General features: G+C 40.3%; 1 protein-coding gene across 1 annotated transcript in view; it reads left to right on the top strand.

Annotated features, from left to right (window-relative positions):
* The first annotated feature begins 911 nt into the window (after positions 1-911).
* Positions 912-26,408, top strand: part of Samd5 (sterile alpha motif domain containing 5) — a 46,783-nt gene continuing 21,286 nt past the window's right edge. Inside the window, exon 1 of the mRNA XM_026401968.2 lies at positions 912-1,370. Within this exon, the coding sequence (XP_026257753.2) occupies positions 912-1,370 (459 nt within the window). The remainder of the gene's footprint in view (positions 1,371-26,408) is intronic.

The raw sequence follows: 26,408 nt of genomic DNA, 5'->3' as shown, positions 1-26,408 counted from the left end.
CACGTCGCGCCCACCCGCCTGCCAAAGCGCCGCCGCACCGTTCGGGACTCAGAGCGAGTGACCACAGAAACAGCCAGATTGCGGGCTCCAGCCTTCACGGGAGTTCGGAGGAAGGGGGATTCAACGCGGATCGGAAAGGGAGAGAAGATACTTGATTTTGAAACCTTGCCTAGCTCTGTGTGGGTGGCAGGGTCTTGCCCTTGGGCGGCCTTGGGCACGCAAGCTGAAGTCAGGTAGACTCCGGAAGAAGTGAGCGCAGAGACTTTCACGGGCTAAGGAAGTCGAATTTAAAAAGAAATGTGGAAAGCAATCCAGGGTGGCCACTGGAGCCCGGTAGCTTAAAAACCACCCGATCCCCACTAGGAGGACGACAGTGACTGGCACTCGCGAAGACTCGGCGCTCCCGGGCAGCCGCTGGTCTGCGCCGAGGAGCCGCCTCCCCAGCGTGGGGCGCGCGCGCAAACGCCAACCGCGGCGGGCAGAAGGCGAGATGCGGCGAGCGGCCGCCGGACTGTCCCGGCTGGGGAAACTCTGGGGCTGCGCGGCTCGGTGCTGACCCCGGGCAGGTTCGAGGGGTGTGCCCGGCCCCGCCCGCCTCCGCCCCCTCCTGCGCCCCTCCCAGTGGCGGCGGCGCATCCAGGGGCGGTGCGGAGCGCAGCGGCTCTGCTCAGCCGCCAGCTCCTGCGAGCTCCGCGGCTGCTCCGGGAATTCACTTTGCTGCTTTTAACGTGTCTCTCTCAGACCGCTTCGAATGGCTTTCGGTCTCTGGCCTGATCGTTTCCTTTAACAGGAAAACTTTACTGCGCTTTCTTTTTCCCCTTCGAGGAGAGGATTAAAAGTTCCACGAACTGGTGCCGCCCGTGCCGCTGGGGCGCTGGGAAGGTGTTCGCCGGAGGGTTCCCAGCCCCACCATGTGCACCAACATAGTTTACGAGTGGCTGAAAGCGCTGCAGCTCCCGCAGTACGCGGAATCCTTCGTGGATAACGGCTACGATGACCTGGAGGTGTGCAAGCAGATCGGAGATCCGGACCTGGACGCTATCGGGGTGCTGGCGCCCGCACACCGCAGACGCATCCTGGAGGCCGTGCGCCGGCTGCGGGAGCAGGACGCTGCCGCCGCGGGCCTCTACTTCACACTGGAGCCGCAGCCGGCGTCGCCGGGGCCTCCAGCGGACGACATGCCCCCCTGCCGCCGGGGGGAGCCGTGCGGCGGCCCAACCCAGGGTACCTGCGGAGACCCCCGCGGCCAGACGACCGCCCCCCGGAGTAGGGAGCTGGTGAGCTACCCCAAACTGAAGCTGAAGATCATGATCAGGGATAAACTCGTTCGAGATGGCATCCACCTGAGCAAGCCCCCTTACTCCCGAAAGGTAAGGAGGCGCCGCCCAGGCGGCCCGGGCGGGAGGAGGGTGGGGACAGGTCCAGACTGCTTGCGCCGGGCTGGGCAGCCCATTCCAGGTGACAGTGGGGAGGGCAGGACGGTTTGGGTGTCTGGAACTCTTCTCTTTTCTGTTATCTCTTTATTCCTTCCTTCCTTGTGTCACTAGTGGTTGATAAGACAAGATCCAGCACTCGGATATTAACTCCAAACTAGCTCGGATTCTCTGCGTAGTCATTGGGTCTCATCTGTTAGGGGTTGTGGACTTGGAGTTGCTTCTGGTAGTAGGGGGATTCCCAACGTCTCTGTGGTGCTTGGGTCTTCAGGATACCAGAAAACATGGTCAACACCGAACATTATATTCAACCTTCCTTTTCTTCTTTACTTTTCCGAGTTTTGATAAACTCCCCAAAGAAATAAATTGATGAACTCTCTTGAATAAAGAGTGGGAGGTTGGGCCCAGTTGTTCTCAGTTCTATAAAATAAATAACCCGGCCGCTGCTGCACATTTGAGGAGTGTACCATTAACCTGAACATCCTTGGGAGGGAGTTAATGAAACGCCAAACGTGCCCGTGCACTTGAGTGAGACGCCTTCTTTGAACTTGACTATCCCGTGTTTGGTAATGAGGTACTGAAGACATTGGGAAATATGGGGCCAGAGGGCGCCCTTTGGAGGTCTGCGTTGTCAACTCTTTGGCTGTTATTGATCCAGATGAGATGAAGTAGGTACAACTGTGACTTACTTCTAGAGAGTCTGAGGTGACACTGCAGTTTCAAGAGAGGATTCTGCAAGGGGGAGGGAAGGGGTGGGGAGCACCTTGGAAATGCTCACAGCTGCTCTTGGAGCAAGGCTGAAATGTGCAGTGGGCTTTGAATAATTAGGTAACAGAAAGTGCTGTTTCACCCTGGAGCTCTGCCTCTGTCTCTTGGGTTAGTCCAGTTGAGGTTTCTGCAGCTGTCCACAGAGGCCTGACTTGACAGGAAATAAACAGCATAGGTAACCTACCTCGCCTAGATTGCACAGGAAGATGAACACCTCAACTTGAAAAATCAAGACTTGGGAGAAGCCCAGGGAGAAAATGAAGGCAAGGATGCTCATCTGACAGGGACTGAAAACAGCACCCTGGTGGGGAAATGGGGATCATCTAGTGTTTTGTGGGCATCTGGGGCCCTTGAATTGCTTTATATTCTTAAGTGTTGGTTATAATGCCTGGGTTTAAGAAAGTTCAAGTGAAAGCTATGTAATAAGCAGATGGAAATATAGGGTTTGATATTATCCATCTATTATCTTGCAGGTAAGGGAATAACCTGCTTGAGAATATAAGTTGGTTTTTATTATTAAGAAGACAGGTCAGGAGGACAGTGGGCCTCCTTTTAAACATAAGTTCCAGTTCCCTGCTCTGACAGTACTATCCATGTGTGCCAAGAGCAAGAATGGATGCAATTTGCCAAAGCAGTTAGCATTAGGTATAGAGGGATCCTGGTCAGTCATATAGGAAGTTACTCCTGGAAGAAAGGAGGGTCAAGCCAGCTCCATGTTTGTTATTAATTGCCACCAGAATGTAGGTGGGCTTAGACTGAGAGACAGTAAGTCCCTGGGCATGTGGTGAGGGCGCAGTTCAAGTCCTGGCCACAAAGGGCAGCAGAGGGAAGGTGTGTCACTAGGGCTTGCTTAGTCTTCAGGAAAGCTGTGAGGTGACACAGCTGGGGAGGTGGGAGGCTGAGGACCTGGGTGATAGGAGTTGGCACTGTAATGTGTGTTAGTTCTGATCCTTACTAACCCAAAGACAGGCCTAAATATCAAACTTGGAAACTGTAAAGGATTTTAAGAGTATGCAGTGTCTGACTGTAGGCTTTGAAACTGTGGACTCCTGCCTAGATCAGAGAGTGATAAAGCAGTGCGTTTTTATAAGTTAGATCTATGTAAGAAAATTTTCACTTGCATTGCTATGGTATTTACTTTCCACGTAAAGAATTATTTCATTCAACTTTCATATAAATACAATAATGTTTGCTAATAAAGATATGGCCTGTTCACTTTCTGTACATACTAATTCTCTTTCTTGAACTGATAGAAGGATAAAAATGGGAGCAGAAGGGTTTTCATTACCTCCTTCATAGGTGCTCCAGCTGGGGACCCCCCCCCAAAAAAAATCAAAGCTGACAAACTTTCTTGTAAGAAAGAATAACTCACTTTGCCAAAAATTAAAATATAATTAAAGGACATGAAACTGCATAGAGGTGTGTAGTAGCAGATCCTGTTCATTTGGAATTTGTTGCATGTGTATTCATTGCTTCCTAAGTTGTGGATTTAAATTATTTAGGTTTTTTTTTTCCCCTGATGCACCTCATTCACTCATAAGCAGTGCAGGGAATTTTTCTTTAAAATGTGATCTGCATTATTTTTTCCAGATTCCTTGGCTCTGTCATGATCAGCATGTGTAATATTTGTTGTGTGCATTTGGAATTCTGCTTGGAAGATTGGCTCCAGCCTCCTTTATGGTCATTTGCATTGTTGATCCTTGTGGTTTTATGCTTTGGTGAGAATATTAGATGGCTTAAAAGTGGATTATATCAAGGATGATCAGAGCATTTTTCCAAGAGTCACCTGGATGGATTGTAGGATTTGCTCCAGTAACTATTCAGGTTTCTTGGTTTAGTAATCAGTGATTTAATATGGAATTAAAAAGCAAGTTTCTCCTTGTTTCCCAAAGGGAGTCTGTAGCTTTGGAAAACCAGGAGCTTTGAAAGAGCACCAGCTTTGAAATTAGAGATGAATCCCTCATCTGCCCTGTAGCTAGCTTCTTTGACAGCTGTGATGGTTGCCTTTACAAATAGAGATTTTTATATGTATATATATTTTTTAAACCAAGCTTCTCTATTTCATGACCTCTCTAGGTTACTGTGGTTGATGGGATGCAGAAGGCCTGCCCTCAGAGATCTTGGGATTTAGCAGAGATAAAATAGATTGAGCAATAATGATGAATTGGAACAGTTGTACCCAGGTTAATTTTCAGGGACTGGTGATCAGCCAGGTCAGAGGAAAAGAGGAGGAAGTCCTGTTTAGAAGTCCTGCTTAGAAGCCACTGGAAGCTCTCAGTTTTCAAGGAGGAAGTGACTTGTCAGAACAGGTAAAGATTCTAGTATATCTTGGTGAAATAGCAACCATGCCAACAAAGGCCTTTACAATAGACAATGAGAGTGGAGACATGGGGCATGCCCCTCTCTTAAATAGAGTTTGAGAAGGGGGATCTAAAGCCACTGGAGGAAGAAGGGAGACTTTAGGTCAAGAGAAGTGTTCCGTGGGCTTGTGTTTGAGAATGAGAGAAACCGGAGCATGTCTAAGTGTTCGTGGCAGTGGTGAGAGAAAGGGAGACAATGAAGGTCTGGGAGGAATGGGAGAATTCGAGGTTAAAGGAGAACATTACTGCTGTACAAATGTTAGTGGCTGTGATCAGATTTTTATAACCATGCCTAAATATAAACTCTATGCAATAAACCACATAGAATTAAATACAGTTACACAGAGAAAGGCATCCTTGCCGTATATTTGTACCACAGGTTATAGGTTATGCATGGTGTTTCATTGAGTTCTATGAAGTGTAACAATGCTTGTGAAGGGGTCTGGGGTAGGTGTGAATGGTACAGGGCTTTAAAGATTCTTTCCACACTTGAAATGGTAGAGTGCAGGCCCCAAGGAGGTAGGAGGTGGAGCAGGCTTCTAGGCTTCTGGACTGAAAGTACCTCTTGCCACATCTACCAGCTGAAACTATTTGAGTTAGTATGACTTATTGAATAATGCTGGAGAAGTGTTAATCTTCATTTGTACCTTAGTGCTAAATGAACTAATTAACAAGACTCCATGGTAATAGGGCTCTCTATGGCTACTCTGGAGGGACAGCCTAGAATGGAGGAATTTAGAGATGCAGAGGTAGCACGAAGGCTTCTCTATATGGAGGAGAGAAGAAGGATTTAGAAAGAACGGGGAAATGCCGGCGACAGACACACTTCTGTCATTTGGAGACCTGCCTGGGGTCGTGGCAGAAGTTGAAATGATAATAAATATTGCTTCTCCCAAGAATTCCTTCTGCCTTCATGATATTACCAAGAAAGATTGGAGACTGGCAAACTTAAGATTTTCCCAGGTCAATCAAAATCCTCAAGTGTCCTCAGCCCAGATCCTAATGGGCTTGTTTGTCTTTGGTCCCTGATTGGAGACTGTAGGAAGAAGGGATGGGACACAGACAAGAGCTTGGGCAGTGATGGGGCTGCTGCTTTTCTCTTGCTCCTGTGGATTCTGTGTATGGAGTTTCTGTGTAAGTGGACCTGCAGACATCCTCCCGTCTGTTCATCTGTCTCTGTCCATCGACCCATTGTTCATTGATCCATACACCCATCCTCCCATATTACCAATACTGAGCATGTGCCATGTGCTAGGTTTTCGGATTGGGATTGCAGGGAGCTAGACAGATGTGTGTTTATATGTGAAGGGCCTAACCCAGGATTTGGCCTGAAGTAGTTACATTATATCAAAGTTAAATGTTAGTTCTACAAACCTCAGAGGTTAGAGAATTTTACACTTGTGTTCCTTTCAAATGTTAACAAAAGTTCAACTTTGGTGAGAACTTGAGTAAAGGTAATGAAAGATGAAGTTAAAAGTCAAAACATGTTTATTTCTTAAGTGTTATTGGAGAAGGACTGGGAAATAAAATGCTGGTCCTCAGTTCAAATGGCAGTCTTCAAGGATACAAATCATAATAAATGCTGGCAACGATGTAGGGGAAATGGTGCACTGAAACATTGTTGGTGGGACTGCAAATTAGTACAACCACTTGGGAAAGCAGTATGGAGGATTCCTTAAAAGCCTAGGACTAGAACAACCATATGACCCAGGTATTCCCACTCCTTGGAATTTATTCAAAAGAACTAAAATCAGCAAACTCTAGTAATCCAGGTACATCAGTGCTTGAAGCAGCCTAATTCACAATTGGCAAGTTATGGAACTAGCTCAGGTGCTTGTCAACAGATGAATGAATTGAGAAAATGTGATACATACACACAATGGAGTTTTACTCAGCCATGACGAATAAAATTATGGCATTTGCTGGTAAATGGATGGAATTGAAGAACATAATGCTAAGTGAAATAAGATAGACTCAGAAGGTCAGACATCAAATGTTTTTTCTCACATACAATAGCTAGAGTAAAGGAAAACAAAGTGTGTGTGTGTGTGTGTGTGTGTGGCTCTGATCCCATGAAAACAGAGGGGAGATCATTGGAATAGAGGAAGAGGATTGAGGAGAAGGGAATGGGGGAGGCAAGAGGGGAAGGAAAGAGGAAACACTTTGGATTAAAGTTGAGCCAAGTATGGCTCAACCATATATATAGCATGGACTATATATGATTAGGTCATAATTAATCCTACTTTTATGCATGACTATAATACACTAATAAAAACATTTCAGAAAAAGTGCTGATCCTACAGGACATTCATAAGAAGATTCTATAGCAGGGCCAGGAGAAGTGTGAGGCAGGTTAGAGCTCAGGGTGCACAGATAAAGAGGTGCTTGCTCTCCAGGTGATACTAGACATCCAGCCATTATTAACAAAATTCCTTATCATGAAATTTCAAGTATGTGCAGGTATCCTCAGTGCCTCTTGAATTGCACACTAAGCATTCACCTACTCTTCCTACACCCAACTCCTACCCTCAGTAACAATGTGCTGAGAGCCGTGATGATGTTGGTCTCCCAAACTCAAGCAAACATGGTTTCTGTGAGGTCTGGCAGGTCATAGGATTCATCCAGGTGAGATCAATTCTGTGCATTGAGATTACGCTTTCTGACACCACAGGGTGGTGGTTATGAGTACAGGCTCTGACCCAGACTGCAAAGTTCATATCCCAGCTCTGATCCATACTAGGTCACCCTTGGCTCCTCTGTGAAAAAAAAAGGGGGGGGGCCTCACTAGTGACTACCTCATAGGGTAGTTATGGAGATTAGATGAGCTCACACTCATTAATTTACTAGATCAAAATTTGTAACACTTGCCTAGAGCTGCCCCAACATGTTCCACAAACTGGGTGTTTGAAACAACAGAAATGTGTTCTCTCACAGTTTTGGAGGCTACAAGTCCAAGATCAAGGTCTTAGCAGAAATTTTAGGGCAAAGAGCCTTGCTCTAAAATCCTAAGGACCTGCACCTAGGTTCACGTAGACAGGCCTGCCAAAGGCTACAAACAGCATCCCTGTATCTGCTACTGACACCTCAAGCACCACTAGGTCTGCTAGATCATGTGACCCAAGTGGCAAAACAGCTCCAACTGCAGCTTGGGCCTGCAGCAGAGCCTTCTGTGGTTCTGGGCCTCATTCACTCAGAACTGGCAGCTTTTTGGGTCACACAGTAAGTGGGCTGAAGTAGCACTTTCAAATGAAGATGTGGCCTCCAAATGCAGGCACATTAGACATTGTGCTTCCTTCTTGGTTGTTGTAGGAGGTCAGATGCAACAACTTTATTCTTCACTTTAGAAAGGGTCTCTTGTTATGCTCCCCACCACTGGATCCCTGAAAATTCACTGAGGTGGAAGGCCCTGAGTCTATCAGGTTTATCTACCACTTTCTGACATGCAAACTGTCATACCAATAAGTCAAGGGTGGTCACTTCATCTTGCTTACTAGGTCCAAGCAGCCTAATGTCATCATGGTAATGGAACAGTGGGAGACCCCATGGAAAGGAAAGGTGACCAAGGTCTCTGGGAACTAAATTGTGAAATACATCTGGAGAGCGGATGTACTTCTGTGGTTACACAGTCGAAGTGTGCTGCTGCCCTTGCCAGCTGCAAACCAATTGCTTCTGGTAGGCTTTACTAACAGGGTTGAGAAAAGAGCATTTGCTAGGTAGATAGTGCTCACTTGTGTTAGCTCCAGCTAGCCCTGTGCTGAGGTTTACCTAGACACCACAGCTCTATCTAGCATGTGATCTATATTTACTATATACAGCATATACAGAGGAGCCCACTGAACCAAGTCTCATTCCTAATGATATGGGTGTTTTGAACTAAATCCATAGTAGAGTTTTAGTATAAGTAATGTGATGCCTAGTCATTTCTATGTGCCTGAGAATACAATAATAAAAATTATTTTAAAAAATAAAAACATTCTGGAAATTATAGCATTTATTGGTAAATGGATGGAGCTGGAGAATTTAAGTGCTAAGTGAAATAAATCAACCCCCCCAAACCAAAGGCTGAATCTTTTCTCCATATGCAGATGCTAATTCCACAATAAGGAGGGTGCTAGGGAAGAATAGAGGTACTTTGGATTAGACAGAGGGGAATAAAGGGAGGGGAGGGGGCATGAAAGTAGGAAAGATAGTAGAATGAATCAGACATTATTACTCTATGTGCATATATGATTACATGACCAGTGTATTTCTACATCATATACAACCCAAAGAATGAGAAGTTATATTCCATTTATGAATAATGTGTCAAAATGCATTCTACTTCATGTATAACTAATTAGAACAAATTTTAAAAGTCAGTAAAAACAATTACAGAATTTAAATAAGCAAATTTATGTTGCAATTTTTTAAAAACAATCACTTGGAAGATAACATTGTTGCCATTACTTAGAGCATTTCTAGAACTTCATGCCTATCTACAGTGGTGGCAAGCCCTTGTCCTCAGGTAGATTCGGTTTGGGGTAAATACTTAAAGTAATTTGGAATAAAATCAGTCAATTGAGAATAATGACATTAAGTAAAATGTGAAATAGAGAATGGAATCTCACTACTCTTGTTAGGACTTGCAAACTGGTTTTTGGATTTTATGATATTTATCATCCTTTTCCTATTTTTAAACCTTTAAAGTGTGCATCCATGTTTGCAAATATGGAAACTCCTCCAAACGCTTTTCAGAATACAGAAGTCAGTCTCCTAGCATTTGTGAAGAACAAGACACAGTGATGGTCTTCCCCAGAAGGAAATAGCTGCAAAGTGCCTGTGGTGCTGCTGGGGAGGAATCAGGTAAACTGCACAGACAGGAAAAAACTGTGATGCCCGTGGGGTGGGTTACTCAGAATTGGGAAAGTGCAAGAAGGTTCATAGGCCTTTGTATTTGCTTGTCCTGCAGTTCCTAGACAGCTCTCTTCCCTACATTGTTATGTCCGGTCTTAAAGGAGTCATAGTTGAACTCATTTTTCCTTCTAGTCTCTTGACTAAAACGATGCTCAAGTCAGGGGTACAGAATTAAGGCTTCCTTCTCCTAGGAGTAGGGTACTGTCTAAGGTAGTAAGACACATGTTTTTGTCAGCTTTTTTCCTTCTGGGACCAAAAGACCTGACAAGAACAATTTTAGAGGATTAAAAGTTTATTTGGGGGCTCACAGTTTCCGAGGTCTCAGTCCATACATAGCTGGCTCCATTGCTCTGTGCCCAAGGTGTGGCAGAACATCATGGTGGAAGAGTGTGGTGGAGGAAAGTGGCTCAGGACATGGCCACCAGAAAACAGAAAGATTCTCTCACCAAGGACAAAATATATACCAAACAGGCATGACCCGGTGACCCACACATGAGCTTTTGGGGGACACCACATATCTAAATCATAACAGTCAGAAACCATGAGGGGTCATAGCTTCTCAAGGTCACAACCTATATAGGGTTAGAGCCAGCAGTGAGTCCTTGGCTACAGCAAAGACTTGTTTTTACCACCAACATTGCTGAGCTGAAAGATCGAGTTCTTTTCTAAGTTTTGTGAAATAATGCTGCCTCAGATCAACCACTGATTTGGACTTGTGGAAACCTAGGAAGAGAAGGAGGGAAATCCTTTTCTTAGTCAATATAAGAAATATTAAGGGACAGGCATGGTGACACCTGCCTGTAATCCCAGCTTCTGAAGAGGCTGAGGCAGGAGGATCTCAAGATCAGAGCCAGACTGGGCAACTCAGAGAGACCCTGTCTCAAAGTAAAAAGGGGAACTGGGAGGCAGAGCACTTGCCTGTAGTACTAGAAATTAAACCCAGTACTACAGAAATAAACAATTAAGGGCCATAACTGGGGATCATGCCAAAAGGCATGAAGCATATGATCTGTCTTACATAAAGGCTAAGTTTAAAGATTTCATTACTGCTTCTAATTGACATAAATGGTCTGAGGCTCTCTAAAAAGCTTACTGTTACATCTCCATAAATTTATAAATACAAACAAAATAAGACCTATTTTATTTGGAGCATGTCCGAAAGAAAGACAATTGGTATGTATTTATTTTTATTTTTTTAAACTTTTTAAAAAATTTCTTACATACATGACAATAGTGGAATGCATTACAATCATAATTATGCATCCACAATTTTTGACTTAACCAAAATCATAATGACCACATGTGACAAAGTTTAAGATTTTTTTCCCCAAGAAAGTAATAATAGAGGCATACCTATTTGACACCCAGAATATGCCACTGTTTAATACCTACCATTATTTGACAAAATTATTTTAAGTAATAGTCATGTAATATGCAGTGTTTATTATTTTCTTAATTCCTTCTTTTGTTTTAAAGAAATGAACAATTGAAAGAAGGAATTCACTTAAATTTTAAAAGGATTCAAATTTAGTAAAAATAATTTCATCTATTGAATAGAATTCGCATTGAAATTTTTGCACTTTGCTGTTTGTATTCTGTCTCACTGTTTAAAGTTTTCAACACAAGTAAAACTAATATAAGAAAGAAGTGAAGTTATCCAAATGCTGGGTTTTTTTTCATTTTTTACAAATCATGGTGCTATCATTATTTCAAGTTCACTGCTTAACTCAAGAGTATGCAATCCATGAAGGAGGTACATACAATAGCTTTACAGACTTATTGTCCAAAATTGTCCTTGCATAACCAAGTGCGTGGCTTGGGGTCAACTCTGTAACTGGGGACTCTGAATTAACTTCCATTGATACTATAGTGCTTATTGAAGGACAGGTAATGAGAGACGCCAATTCAAATCTTGGTGCAGATCATCGAAACCCAACGGACACTAAGAGTTATTTAGGCCAGCAAAAGACACCTCCCCCCATGAGAAACGTGTCTTGTCAGTGACCTTGTTTAGAATGTCACTGAATTGTTAGTACTGCATTTTCCTAATGAAAGGTTTTACTCTGTTTTCAAGAACTCCTTCCTGTCTACAACTGGGGTGAGCCCTTCCCTATGCTTTGTTAGTACAAGATATGAAGAAGTTTTTTTCTTATGTAGAGCCCATGTTTTTCTTACAGCCTTGTAGTATGAATTTAATGGCATAATATATATGAAGTTGCTTTGTAAACTCTAAAAGATCTGTCCACATTTAAGGTGTCCTCCACTGAGAGCAAATAAATGATTATAACAAAATTTTAAAGGTATTTCTGTTGGAAAACAGCAAACACTCTGAATTGAGAAAATTGAGAGAAAAATTAACTGGACCAAGAGAAATTTTACATGGCCATTATTGAAACATCTAATGTTATTCTGTATTCCTTTAAAAATATTTATGTGTCAGAATATTTTTTGTTTACTCATGCACTAAACTTATATCACATTGTGTGAGAATAAGGGTCAGGTTATTTTTGTGTCAGCAGGTATTATTTGAAAAATGATTTTTCCACAGCTTTATTAAGATACCATTAACAAATAAAAATTATATATATTTTGTATAGTGTACAGTGTGATGTTTTGACATACGTGTTTATTACGAAATGATTAAGTCAAGCTAATTAGCTTTGTTTATCACCTCACATATTTATCATGTTTTTATGCTAAAAAGATTTACTTAAGCTCTAATCTCTTAGCAGTTTTCAAGTATACAATACATTTTATTAACTATAATCCCAGTTCTGTATGAGGGAGTTCCAGAATTTATTCATCCTGTCTAATTGAAACTTTATACCATTTAACCAACATTTCCTCATTTTTCTGCCACTTGGAAAAAATGATTTTCATCCAAGAAATTTTCTATCTCAGGTCAATCATAATTAATTTAGGCATTCTCTTATTGGGCTGGAAATGATTTACATTAATTATTTTCGCATTATTACCTATATTATTATTATCATTATTATTTTAATATTTTGTTAGTTGTTGATGGATCTTTATTTGTATGTGGTGCTGAGAATCAAACCCAATGCCTCACACATGCTAGACAAATGCTCTACCACTGAGCCACAACCCCAGTCCCTACCTATATTATTGATTATTATAATTTTCATTATTTGAGCATGTCAACTTTGAGAAATGAAATTTTGGCATTATTTAAATTGTATTAAGACTATTAGTTTATATAATTTGATGTCTGTGGGTTTTTTTAATATCATGTATTGCCTGTTTATAGTACTTGCTTATTTTTTCTACTGGTCTTACACTACTTGTTTTGCAAGAGGTATTCATGTATTAAGGACAATAATCATTACTTCACAGAAGTTGCAGAAATTTGTCTCTCAAAAAGAATATGTTTAGTTTAGAATTTTATAGCTTTTTGGATATGCAGAAATTTAAAATTCTTATATATTATACCGTATCAGGAATTTTGTAGCTGTTTCTGCCAAGCTAGAGAACTATAGCTATTACAGACTCGGAATTGAGATAGAATATTTTATTTAACCTTAATTGGAACAAGTTACTTAATCTCTCTGAACCTGAATTGCCTCATTTATAAAATGCATATACTATCACCTGCTTCTTAAGGCTTTTGTGATGAATTAATGAGGCATTCACAAGAAGGATCTCATGCAATACCTGACACACTGCAGTCATACTAAACATCTGGCTGATATTTATGCATTGTGAATACCTTAATAAACAAAGTTTTTCTCTAGATGAAATCCATATCCTAAATGTTCATCTCCTTGCCATTCAGTTGAGATGCATTCTTTTCACAATTAAAAAAAAAATCTTTAACAAGAATAACTTTTTTTTCTGTTCCACCATTGTAAATGTTTTGCTATTTATCATTTGCCTTGTAGATTTTCCTTTTTTAATTAAGCATAATCAATCCTATTTGTGCAATTGCAATTATATTTATGAATCCCTTCACTAAGCCACAGTTAGTGTTTTTGTGTGTATATATCTATACACATACATATATATATGCACAAATATATATATCTTGTATTTTTATTGTTTCTTTTTTTAACATTTAGCTCTGTAATCAGTCTCTAATTTATTATGGTACATAATATAATCTAAAGCTCTAATGTTATACATAATTATACACACAATAAATGTATCCCCTATTTTACAGAAATTATAGCTCTCATATCTTTGTTCTGGTGTTATTGTGTTGGCTAGAATTTATAAAATAGTGTTAAATAATAAATACAATTAGACCTCCTCATCCTATTGCAAATTCTAATGAAAATGCCAGTATTTTGCTATTATTATTTTTATTGGCTCTCAGTTTAGGACAGTAAAGAAAACATCCTTCTTTTTATAATTTTGTAAGAATCTTTACTGGGATTGGATATTTAATTGTACAAAATGTCTTCTTAGCAACTTGAAAATAAGTTTTTTTTTCCTTATTATATCTCCTGTTGAGATGGACATTAATTGATTTCCCAAGATTAAACTGTTCTCACATAGCTCTGGTAAAGTAAAACATGAAATGTCTCTTGAATCAACCTGTGAGCACAGGAATTTATATTAATCTTTCTCCCAGGACATGATTACACTCTTCTACATTATATCTTTTCTGTCATGAATAATGTTTGAACCTTACCTTTAGTTGTGTAACCAGTTCATCAATTATTTCCATGATGTTATTACATTTGACTTCCTGCCAGTAATTTTTTGGAAGTGATGGTGTCTGTCTAGACAGGTATAGAGACTAGCAGTTTCCATACCCGAAAGGCAACAGCCATGTAATTGGAGGTAATAATTTAGTATTCTTGTCTTGTATAGAAATTCTGTTTTTGAACAAGGGGGTGGAGACTCTGAAGTGGGTAAAGGGTTAGCCTATATCTCTGTTGATTTTACTGTTTTCATAGCAAAAGGGTCTTTTCTTTCTCCAAGCATAGTTTAGGAAACTCCTGGATTCTGGAAACATATTCTTCTCCTTTCCCTTTCCCACATTTCCCATCCTTCACTTCCCCCCAGTGGTCTGTTCCCTTTTTGACCCTTACCCACTCTCGTAGCCTTAGTGGAAGATATGGCATCTGGCAAGGAGTCCCTGTCTATATCAAATTGAAAACCCTTATAAAAGAAATCAAATTGGCATTCATTTTAAATTGAATCTTTGGCTTTGCATAGCAAGAATAGCCCAATGTGTAACACAGATGAAATTAGAAAACTCTGAAAGAAGTATTAATTTAACAAACCTTGATTTGCATTTAAACATACAATGAAAGGGTCAAATAGATGGATTTTTTTTTTCTAAAAAAGTCATTGAAGCAAGGATTAAAAATGGGGTGTAGGAATAGAATGTTTCTGGAGAAGATAATAAATCAGGTGCTGCACTCAGCTAAGTTTGCAGAAATGGATACACCCAACACTTCCCAAGCTGGCCATCAATCATGCAATAAAGATACAGCCACTTTAAAGTAACCATGTATCAACGCAGAAGTCAACACTGCTGTATTATGAAGGCTCCTCTGGGAAGCTCTTGATTGACAAAAATAGTACTGCTTTAAGTAGTAGCAATATTTTCATGGCCAGAAAGTAATAAAACTATAGATGAGCTTTATGAAGGGAAAATATTTTACATAAAAAATTCCCCACAGAGCAATAGATGGGACTTGCTTCCTGCAGGATCAGGTTAAGGTGCAAAGTATCTCCACCTCATGTGGGAGAAGAAATTGATAATTCAATGTTATTTACATCCAAGTCACTGTCATTTATGGGCATCTAATGAAAGCATGGGATTATTTTCCATTTGGATCACATAAAATGTATCTCTAGCTTGCTTAGGCTTGTATGGTAGGAAAACAAATGCAGGGTAGCAGGATATGCCTATTGTACCCAGGGCTGAGCCTGAGGGTTTACAAATTCATTTACTCTTTGAGACCCACTTTGTTGCAGAGGGGTGAAAGAGAGAGTTAAATTGGAGAAATTAACTTTGCGTTTTATTGTTATGTTATTTTAAATCAGTTTTTACTGCCACTTTTTTGGCATAGGAATTTGGGTCAGTGTTTTTATCTCTGATCCTTATATGGATGAATATACTCACCTTGAAAATGGTAGTTAATTGAATCTTATGATCATTTGTTGAAACAGTATGTCAATGACCCAGCTGACCTGCTGGGGCCTTTTTAGATGGATTTGTTGTCAGGAAGTACAGTATGGTCCATTATCCCCAACATGGCTGTGCTAAGATGCACATGCTAAATTATATTACAAGTGCATTGTGGAGAAAGGGGGAATGATTTCTTTTTTTAATTGAAAGCTGGAAAATTGAAAAAGCAAGAGCTAAACAATGAACTGAAGCTGTATTTTGGAATTTTTTCATTGTGCTTTGATTTCATTAATTGTGATAATTAGAATTATTCTGCACTTGACCATATGTTAATTAGTTGTTGGCTTTTCTCCTCACATCTGGAGGGGCCTTCTCGGCTTTGAGTCACCTCCTTTACTCTCTTTGTGGAATATAGAAAGATTACTATTTTTCATCCCCACCTAGATTCACTTTTTAAGTCAGAGTTGGGCAAGTTAGACAACAGCCTTAAATTTGCCAAATCATAACAACAGAGATGTTTATTTATTATTATTTCCAACAGGAGATGGACATTAGTGTATTTCTTACACTATTTTGTTCATGTCTTGTGACACTCCTCTAAAGTCGAAGTTATTCTTGTTATCCTTATTTTATACATGAGGAAAATGAAGCTAAAAGAGTTTGGGCAACTTATGCAAAGTCACTCAACTAGTAAATTTCATTTGGAAACCATTTATACAGCCCCCAGAGCCAAGGGCCTCATCATTGTGCAGTTCTCCCTAAAACCATTGCATCATGGGATTTGGGAACTATCTTTTGGTGAAAAATAGGTGTGAGATAGAGAATGGGTATGTCTTAGAGATTTTATTGCTTTGTAAAAAAAATTTTGATGGCATACTAATTAGTTTAAATTTCAAAGATGTTATGGTAGAATGAATCCATATTTTATATTTGATTTAAGATGAAGGGAATTCCTTCATTCTTTCAATATGTATTATAAGTACTGACGGACAATAGGAGATATGAAGAAAAAGTCATCTATAAATGAAATCACACTAATTTGGTAACAGAAGTTCATGTTGTTAAACTTGAGCATCCAGCCTCTTATTCCATGTTCTCTGTAGGATGAGAAAGTTATCAGTCTTTATTGGCAATGTATGATTACTACTGTGGTACCCACTGTACAAAAGAATATTGGTTTTCTTTGGTTTGCGTCTTCAGGAAATTTTACAATATAAAATCTTCTCTAAATCAACACTTTACTAGTTTAATTTGATATATTCTTAAGATCCAAGGCTTTTAAGATTAAAGATGGAGAATAACTTAGAGCCAGCAGCCATTTAATAAAACGATTCTTTTCTTACTTAGACTAAGTCTAGAAGTTAGTTGGTATTGCTTTTTGACCTCCAGCAGTTTTTGAAGTGCCAGAATGACTTATTTGACATCTGGAGTCAGATTTGGAAACAGTTGTAAGTCATTGTGGTAGATAAAGTTAGCTAGTGACTAGTCCTGTTTTAAGTTCCAAGTCCTCAAATTGAATATAAAATAAATAAATAAACAAAAATGTGATTGTGCAATGTCCAGACTGAAGTTCCACATCTCCAAATTAAATTAAAAAATAAACAAAAATGTGATTATGAAGTGTCCAGGCTGGTTTTGTTAGATGTGGGCATTTGCAGGGGAATCAATGTCTTAATACCTTAATCATGTGTGTGGCTACACTGTCTCATAAACAAGTCTCCCAGGAAAAAAATCGATTTAAAAAAATGCTTTTTTTGGGGTGGAGGGGGCATATACAAAGCTTGATTTTTTTAATGTACTTAATCATTTCTAATAAGTATCCCCTCTGCATAGATCATGCATTTGAATGGTCTTATTTTGGTATTAAAATTGAGAACAAATATTTAAAATTCAGTTAGTAGCAATTATGAACATAGGGAAACAGACTCCTTGTTCTCAAGCCTTAATTGTGAAAGAGGAAATTAACCTGTGCTGAGGAATTAGTATATTAGACAGCTCCAGTAAGACTGGGCCGTGTTCCATCTGTGAAATCATGTGTGTTTTAATGGGAATAGGCCTGGGATACCGTGAAAACATTGGAATGTGAATGAAAGATGCATATACCAAACAGTGGTTTTATTGTGTTGAAAAGAAGGAAAGGGGAGTTTGGAAATTATGAGAAAATATTGGTTATACTGTAATGTCCTCTAGGATTAGTAGCTGATTTTATAGGATATTCAACTCTCGAGTTTTGCTTTTCACATAGGTCACAGAGAGCCCCAAGGAAACATCCCTCCCATGTTAGCAATGAGAAAAAGATGAATAGTCTACAATGCCACTTGTTCTGTCCCCCCAGAGACCTGAGGTACAAAGGCAGCCAGGTGATCTAAATTCAGTTGAGAGAAGGGCGAGTCTTTGTTGTGTTTTTGGCAGAGCCCAAGGGGGAGGGTTAACAACCATCAAAGTAGATTTGAGAAAAACAACTAAAGTTTTTGTGAATTTTTAAAGGCCGCTATGGGTTAGCATGACAATTTGAATTCCCAGGAACCACAGGTACAAAGATTTGTATCTTCATGCCAGATCTTTATAACAGGCCTCCAGTGGGTGTTATGAGAACTATTAGGGGCAGAGCAGGAAACCCAGACAGATTCTAAGCTGGGCATGTACACAGGTGGTGATCAGTTACCCCTGGAAAATATGCACAAAATCCACCAGAGTCTGGGACCTTCTGTCATAGGACACAAAAACTTAGAAGTGGGGGCTCAGTAAACAAGAGACCTGCCCAAACACCTGACCCAGATAAAAATTGGCAGCTATTTGGGTAAATATTTCAAAAAAAAAAAAAAGATGCTTTCCTTGCCCCGTGCTGACCCTAAATAAATCCCATCTGTACTAGGGGAGACCTAGGAAATCCACTTGTACCCAGGATCTGAACAATACGATGTGATGGTATGCCGTAGCTGAAAGGATGAGGCTGAATCCAAGACCCACATCAATTCAAGGTGGAGATTGGCAGTCAGTCAGGGGTGGAATCAAGTAGGAATACTGAGAGTCTCATCCCTGAAGCTCCAGTGCAGAGTCCTTCAAAGACCGAAGCTGCAGCAGAGGAAGAACCTTCTTGACTCCCATGTGAGACACCCCTGGAGCAACAAGTCCCAAGCTGGGGGAAGAATGTGAGCACACAGAGCAGCACCCGCAGTTGCACAGGTGTGCAGGGACTGCAGAGAGAGGGTGGAGCAGGAGCACTCAGGAAAACTCTGTCACCCCAGGCTTCATAGAACAAGTTGGCTGGAATCCACTTCTAGAGGAGCTGGAAGTCCCTGCTGCACTGAAGGTTCTTGTAGTAACAACAAAATCCAAATCCAGCTCCACCACTACTTAGACTGACTGGACCACCCATGATAATGCCCATGGAAGAGATGTGCCCATTTCAGAAGGACATCAGTTTATCTCAGGCCCAGCTGTTCTTTTACATTATGTTAAGTTTTACATTTAAGCAAAATTTACACATGGAAAAAAAAATGACTTACGGAGAAAAAAGTAGTTAGGAATGGCTAGGAATTTGGAACTGTCACATACAAACTGTAAAATGGATGTCAATTATAAAAAAAAGCATCATACCAGAGTAAAATGTTAATGGAAATGGTACAGGGGTAGATGGGATCTCTCTATATTATTTTTGTAATTTTTCTGTAAATCCAAAAATAAAGTTTAATAAAAATTTATATTGTTAAGGAATACATTTGAGATCTATTGTTAAGGAGATGAAGGTCAAGCCAGAGACCAAGAAAATGTCTTTCTAAATCACACCATTAATAAATGGTAACTAGAATAATAACTCTTATAACTCACTAATTGTGGTGAGCCGTTTCTGTGTACTGTGGCCGCCATTACAAGATGGCGCTGGCTCCGCTGTAGTCTGTGACAAACAACTCCTTATCAGAATGAGTTGGCACGCTGTGACTTGGCACCCTATGAGAAAAGTCCACGTGGCAGTTGTGCATTGGGGCTTTATCTGCTTTATTAAGGCTGGGGCACACAGGAGTAGTAGTAGTGGCAGTAGGAGTAGTGGCAGTAGGAGTAGTAGGAGTAGTAGCAGTAAGAGTAGTAGGAGGAGTAGTAATAGGAGGAGTAGTAGGAGTAGTAGTAGAGAGAGAAACAAGCTAAAAGACATGTCAAAACAAAGGCCTGAATAAACTGCTGAAAGAAGATTCCTGAGTTGCGTCTTCCTTGCGGGCAAGGGGTCGCGACAACTAATAAGAGCACACAGTAGACTCAGCTGAAAAATGGAGAAATATTTGGACCTTCACCAAATAAGTTATGCAGGTTACTGTTATGCATGTGAAAAGATAGCCAGCATTACTAGTTGTCAGAGAAAAGCAATTTTTGCCACAGTTTTAATGGCCTTTCAGAACCAAGTGCTTTTGAAAATGTAGAGTGAGTAGAATTCCCAAACAGTTCTGGTAGAGGTGCAGGATGGTATAACAACTTGCGAAGATGGTTTGATGGTTTCTTATAAAGATGAAGATTCACTTCCCATACAACCAGGCAGCCCCACTCAGCTATTAACAGAAGAGACACTCAAGCAAACATCTCTACAAAGACCTGTATATAAATAGACATAGCTGCTTCAATTAAAACTGCCCCAAATGTGAAACAACCCTAAGGATCATCTACTTGTTAATGCATCAACAGATTTCCATACATCTGTAACTACAGAATAAACTGGACAATAAAAAGGAACACATTACTTTCAACAACATGGAAAAACCTCAGAAACATCAGATTGATGGAAAGAAGCCACACATAGAAGATTACATGGTGTGTAACTCCATTTATATGACATTCTAAAAAAGCCAAAACTGTAGGGACAGAAAGCAGATATGTGTTGGGCTGGGATGGAGGGATGGGCTTGACTATAAAAGGGCACATGGAACATTGAGATGATGGTAATGTTATGAATCTTGATTATGGTTGTGATTACATGACCATATGTAATTCTCAAAACTTATTGAGCTGTAGACTTAAAAAGGGTAAGTAATTTACATTGTACCTCAACAAACTTATCCAAGAACGCTGTTAAAATCTGGAAGAACAGATAGTGGGTTCTCATAAAATGCATGTTTAAAATGAAATTTAAGAAGGTTTTGATAATCTCTGTTCATATCAGACTGTGCTGTCTGGTGGCGTTGAGCCTACTACCTCTCAGTGTTTTGTTTCTTTATATGTGAAATGGGATAACAGTCCTATCTTCTGTGACCGTGTGTGTGTGTGTGTGTGTGTGTGTGTGTGTGAGCATTTAACTAATTAGTATACATAAAGTACCTAGAAAAATCCCAGAACATAGCAAGTACTCAGATTACATATCTGTGATGATGCTGATGGGGCATTAATTTTTATGTCTAGTAGGGGCTGAAACATTAGCTCTCCATATACTAAGGAAAGAATTTACAGAAACATCATCAGTTTTCTTCAGAATTGATGTTTGTACTATTGACTGATCTCATTTCTGCATTAATTCAAGAAATCTGCTTTTGAGCACTTTCTATACAAGAGAGTAGGGTCTACATTCTCTGTGATAAGTAGTACTAGGAGTGAACAAGAGGACCTGCCAGGGTGGACCATGGAATAGGCATCTCCTATGGCAGAGAGGAAGATATATCATGGAGGGGGTGATGGTATGGAGGTCCCTAAAGAGGCAAGCATGTCATCTCTTTGGACTCTCAGGAATAGGGATGCATTTAAAAAGTCTATGGAATACTCACACAGGAAGGGGAAAAAATTAAAAGTGGAATCTGTGTAAGGGGTATCTGGTTTTGTAGTAGAGTCTGTTCATTGATATCCTAAATATTGATTGGTAGCTAGGCTTTACAAAGCATGTAGTTCCCATTGTTTTCCATCACAACAGGAAGATCAAATTTAAAATAAACCAGAGCCATAAAAATTCTGAGGACATCAGTGCAGATTTTAATTAAGGTGTGAATGAACCAGGGCGATTGGTCACCATGTGAGCAAAATCAACAGATGGCTGTGTCACAAAGTCTGGATAAAGAGAGACCTTTGTCAGCCTGTATTAGGAAGCAGTGGTGGCTGCCAGTGTTCCAAATGTGCTGGACAGATTTTGCTTCTTGAACAGGACCAGTCTGTTGATCACACACAGGCGGACAAACAGAACCAAGAAACCAGCTTGCCTTCTGGAAGGCTAGGTGGTTTTATAGTGGTCATAAGACATGCATCCCTAAACCAATTTTAAGTTCCAGCAAGCAGGGACAGGTTCAGATTATCTGAGGCTGTATCACAGCGACCACACCTGGCTGCCTGTTGACACTTTGCCAGTGTCACCTTTACACCAAGCTCTTGAAATGGCCTGATAGAAATGAATTCTTGGGATAGAGCTCAGACATGAAACAGGCTTGTTGGAATTCAGCTAAAAAGCTTGAACCTGTACAGAGGGAATGGGAACGGTGTTTTTCTGGGGAAACACTAAACCTAGATTTTTTTTTTTAGACTTAGTTTTGGTGAATTTCATATTTAGTATTCTACCTTAGTGTATTACTTGGCTATTATTAATTAATATTGTTGGTTGCATTCAGCAAGTGTTTATAAAACATGAAGAATGTGCAAAACACTATTAGGTGTTTTAGATGGGGGAATTAAAAGATGACTGTAGTATAATTGTGTCCTGAAGGAATTTGTGGTCTGGAGAAGGGTACACATAGACACACAAGTTGCAGAGTTTGCACAGTTTAAACAATGTATATGGTCTCTGAGATATTCATGACTTACATTGTGTGTTTTAAAGAATAAAGTTAGTGAAAAAATAATTTCTAGATTTAGAAATGGTTTGAGAGGACATTTAAAAACATACACATTTGGGAGTCTTCTGCACTCTTTCTTGTGGTGGTCTGTTTTCTTTCAAGTGGATTAGTCTTTACCATATATGGGGAAGATATTTTTCTGATATTTCGTTTCTGCTTAACCAAACTACCTAAGAAGTATCAAACTAACCATTAAGAGGTTTTTTTTCACAGAAAGGAAAATATTTGTTTGTGTTTGAGATTTCTGTTCCTTCAGAGTTAAACTTATTACTATTTTTTAACTATTAAGTAGAGATGACATGGACAGGAATCACATTCATACCAGAGGAGGAATGATTTTTAGTAATACAGTAACTTAGCACCAGGTTGCTGCGTGCACAGGTGTGGACACATACACACCTGCGTGTCTACGCACATTTTATTTGTTGGGATTTACCTTGGAGGAGTAAGGTGTGTGAGCAGGAGGCAGGTGCAGAAGGGTTTTTTTCCCAGTGATAGGCATGTCAGTTCTCATTTCCTCTCTGCTAAGGGGTATGAAGTGCAGCAGCCTTGGTGCCTTCTGGGGCCAGCCTGCTCCTTCCTTCCCCTGACTTCTTGGAGAAGTGCCATCGGATCTCAGCCCCTGCCTCCCCAGCCACAATTGGCTGTGGTTTTCCTTTTTGTCTTGTGGTCCCATTGAGGGTTGTGTAATTTAATTTAAGAAGCAGAACAACCAGTGAGAGCAAATCTTGCAGACTGAGGAAGTTCCTGTAAATGCTAAAAATCACCAACTGAAAAGAAAGGAATGTGGTGGTAGAGTTAAGGAATTAGTGAGATGCTGGCCAGGCCGGTGGTTCTCAAACACAAAAAGAAGAATCTGGTCTTGGATTCTGAGCCCTGCATTTGCATAATCAGCCTTCTATGCAATTTGTACTTGATGTCTTAATCTGTTATTCTGAGAACTATGAAATCTTGAAATGCCGATCCAAGTTACTCCAAGTTAACCTCTGAACTTGACCTAATTTCACTTGGAATTAGCCTTTTAAAAAACATTCTTTTTAGTGATATATAACACCAGACTATACCCTGACATAGTCACAGAAGCATGGAGTGCAACCTGCTCCAATTCCATCCCCAGCACTCCCCTTCCTCCACTCCACCACTCCACCAAAGCCTCTTCAATTCATTTACAGTTTACTTTTTTTAAATTAGCTTCCTGGTCCTGTGGATACACCCGGTGCTGAGATCCACCATGCCACATCCATGAACGCACATAAAAAAGTTCAGCCAGATTCTTTCCGCTGTTCTTCATTTTTCTTGTTTCTCCTTCTTCTTCAATCCCCTTAGTCTCCTTTGCTGATGATCTTTCCTCTCTTTTGATAAAATTTCCTTTCACTTTTTTTTCCCTTTCTCTCTCTTATTTTGGACTAGCTTCTGCATATCAAAGAAAACCTTCCACCTTTGACTTTTTGGGACTGGCTTATTTCACTTAGCACAATAGTCTTGTTTAAAATCTGAACTACTGTCTTGACTGTAGCAAATGAAACAGTGTTGTGTTTATTAAACTTATGCCCTCCCCTGGCCCACTACTACTGTAGATCTTTCCCTGCTGAGGAAGTCTGTATATAAAAAAAAAAACCCAGAATATATATTTCATTTATCATAGGACATTTAAACTTCTAAGGATTTTAAAATAATACTTCTTCGTGGTAAAATAATTTCTTTAGGCTTGAAAATGTTCAATGAATTTTTGATCTAATGTTTCATAAAAATGCTTTGATCCTGTTTTTTTTTTTTTTTTGTGGATAAATCCAGTCCACATGTGAAATTACACTAAAGTCGGGATGATCAGTTGTGATTATGTAAATTGTAGAATTGAATCTGGCTAAGCATTTAAAATACCCTGCCTCAAATTGCAGTGTTTAATTGTCATCTTAGATTATTATCAGGATAATTGCTGTTTTAAGTCTTCTTATTTCCATGAGATGTGAAGGCAGACTGATGTCTTAGTTATTTCATCTGCGGAGCCCCCACACAAGGCCTGGAGGGTACCCAGTGAGCATGGCACTGAATGGGATGGTCACCCAGAAGATTCTTTCCTCCATCTCCATTTTGTGCATGCCTGTAGGAAACATAGTCACCAAAATTTATGTCAGAACTATAGCATTATTATGGCAGTAGGTTGTCTTCTCATATAAGACTTCAGCCAGAATCAACAAAAATGTTCTAATTCATTGGCTCTATGGTATATGATAATTTTGAGTTCATTTTTTTGGTAAGTTGTGTGCTACACATAATTTATTAAATAGGTTGTGTCCTTTATATCATCACTATTTATAATTTACAATAAATTATGAATATGTACATGTGCACGCATTTTTCCTCCTCCAGAGCCAGTTTTTAAACCCTTAGCACCATATCACTGAGGAAGCCTCCTTTTTATTCTAGTTACTTCTAGGATTTTGGGTAATAAAGACTAACTAAGGTTCTTTTGAGCTGGGATTTGAAAGACAGCCATATATGACTTCTTATGCTCAGCATTTTTGGGGACTGAACCCAGGGGTGTACTATTTAAATTTTTTTTTTTTTTTTTTGGTACCAGATATTGAACTCTGGAGCTTTTGACCACTGAGCCACATCCCCGGTACTATTTTGTATTTTATTAAGAGACAGGGTCTCACGGAGTTGCCTAATACCTTGCTTTTGCTGAGGCTAGCTTAGAACTCTCCATCCTCTTGCCTCCGCCTCCTGAGCCACCGGGATTACAGGCATGTGCCACCATGCCCAGCTATTTTTTAAAATTTTGAGACAGGGTCTTGCTGAATGCTGAGGCTGGCCTTGAATTTATCATCCTCCTACTTCAGCCTCTGAAGTTGCTGGGATCACAGGAGTGTGCCATCATGCCCAGCTCCTGCACTACACTCTGTATGGTGGAATGAAGGCAATGTAGCTGTGGCCCCAGAATCAGGTCAGGCCTTGGCTTGGAGGGGCTTGGTATTCTGCTACAAGCCAGCAGAGCTCAGACCCCATGTCAAATCCCAGACCAATCCACTGAGTCCAGGGTAGATCCGGGGCTCCTAAAACATGATATGAAAAATTTGGGGAGCCTCTTTAAGGCAATAGAATGAAAAGTTTAGGTAAAAGACTGGAAATCTCAGGTGAGTGGCCCTGTGGCTTCAACTTCCTGGTAGACTAGATTGGACCAAACTGAACATTTAAGAAACCATGTATGCTTGCAGCTCAAGAATGTGAAGGTAGACACTAAGATCTATAAGAATATCAGTGGTGGCAGAAGTCAGCAAACAGAGGGTCACCACTTGTTGGCTAGGATGAGGAGCCTTCTGCTAAAGGAACAGAACCATAGGCTGTCTGTCTGTCTCTTTCTTCTGTTATTTTAAGAAATTGACTCAGGCCCTTGTAGGGGCCCAGTGGGTCTGAAATCTGCAGGACAGACCAACTGCTACAGATCCAAGGGTGAGCCGATGTTGCAGTCTTTAGTTTGAAGGCGGTCTGGAAGCAGAATTCTTTTCTTCTTGAAATCATCAGTCTTTTCCGTTTTGATTGGATGAGGTCTACCCGCATTTTGCAGGATAATCTACTTGACTCAAAATGTTCCGCTTTAAATGCTAGTCACATGTTAAAAAAATATGTTACAGAGACATCAAGATGGGTATTTAATATAAAAGCTGGTACCACTCTCAAGCCAGGTTGACACATAAAATTAACCATCCTGGTCTAGAGGAGGGCTTGGGAGGGCAGGTGACCCCTGCCACAGCATGGAGGTAGCCCCAGGCACCGAGAATGGAGAAAAAAGGCAGCAAGTGAAATATGGGGTTCAGCTCTCTGCAGTGCTCTTAGCTGGTTCAGTGGGGCCTCTGGGAGGTGAATCCTTTTATCCTTCCATCCTGAGTGAGTTTTCTGCCATGTAAAATAAGACATTTGTAGAGACATGCCACATCAGAAGTGACAGGACTGGGGTTTACATTGATTTTTTTTTTTCCTTATGGAACCCTGTTGGAGGAAATCTGAACACCCCCCCCCAAAAAAAAAAGTTAACAGTTGCTTATCTAAATCA

Source organism: Urocitellus parryii, chromosome 8 (genome assembly GCF_045843805.1).
Source record: "Urocitellus parryii isolate mUroPar1 chromosome 8, mUroPar1.hap1, whole genome shotgun sequence".
In the NCBI taxonomy this organism is placed as follows: Eukaryota; Metazoa; Chordata; class Mammalia; order Rodentia; family Sciuridae; genus Urocitellus; species Urocitellus parryii.
The sequence above is the reverse complement of the archived record's forward strand: the minus strand, read 5'-3'. Positions and strand labels throughout refer to the sequence as shown.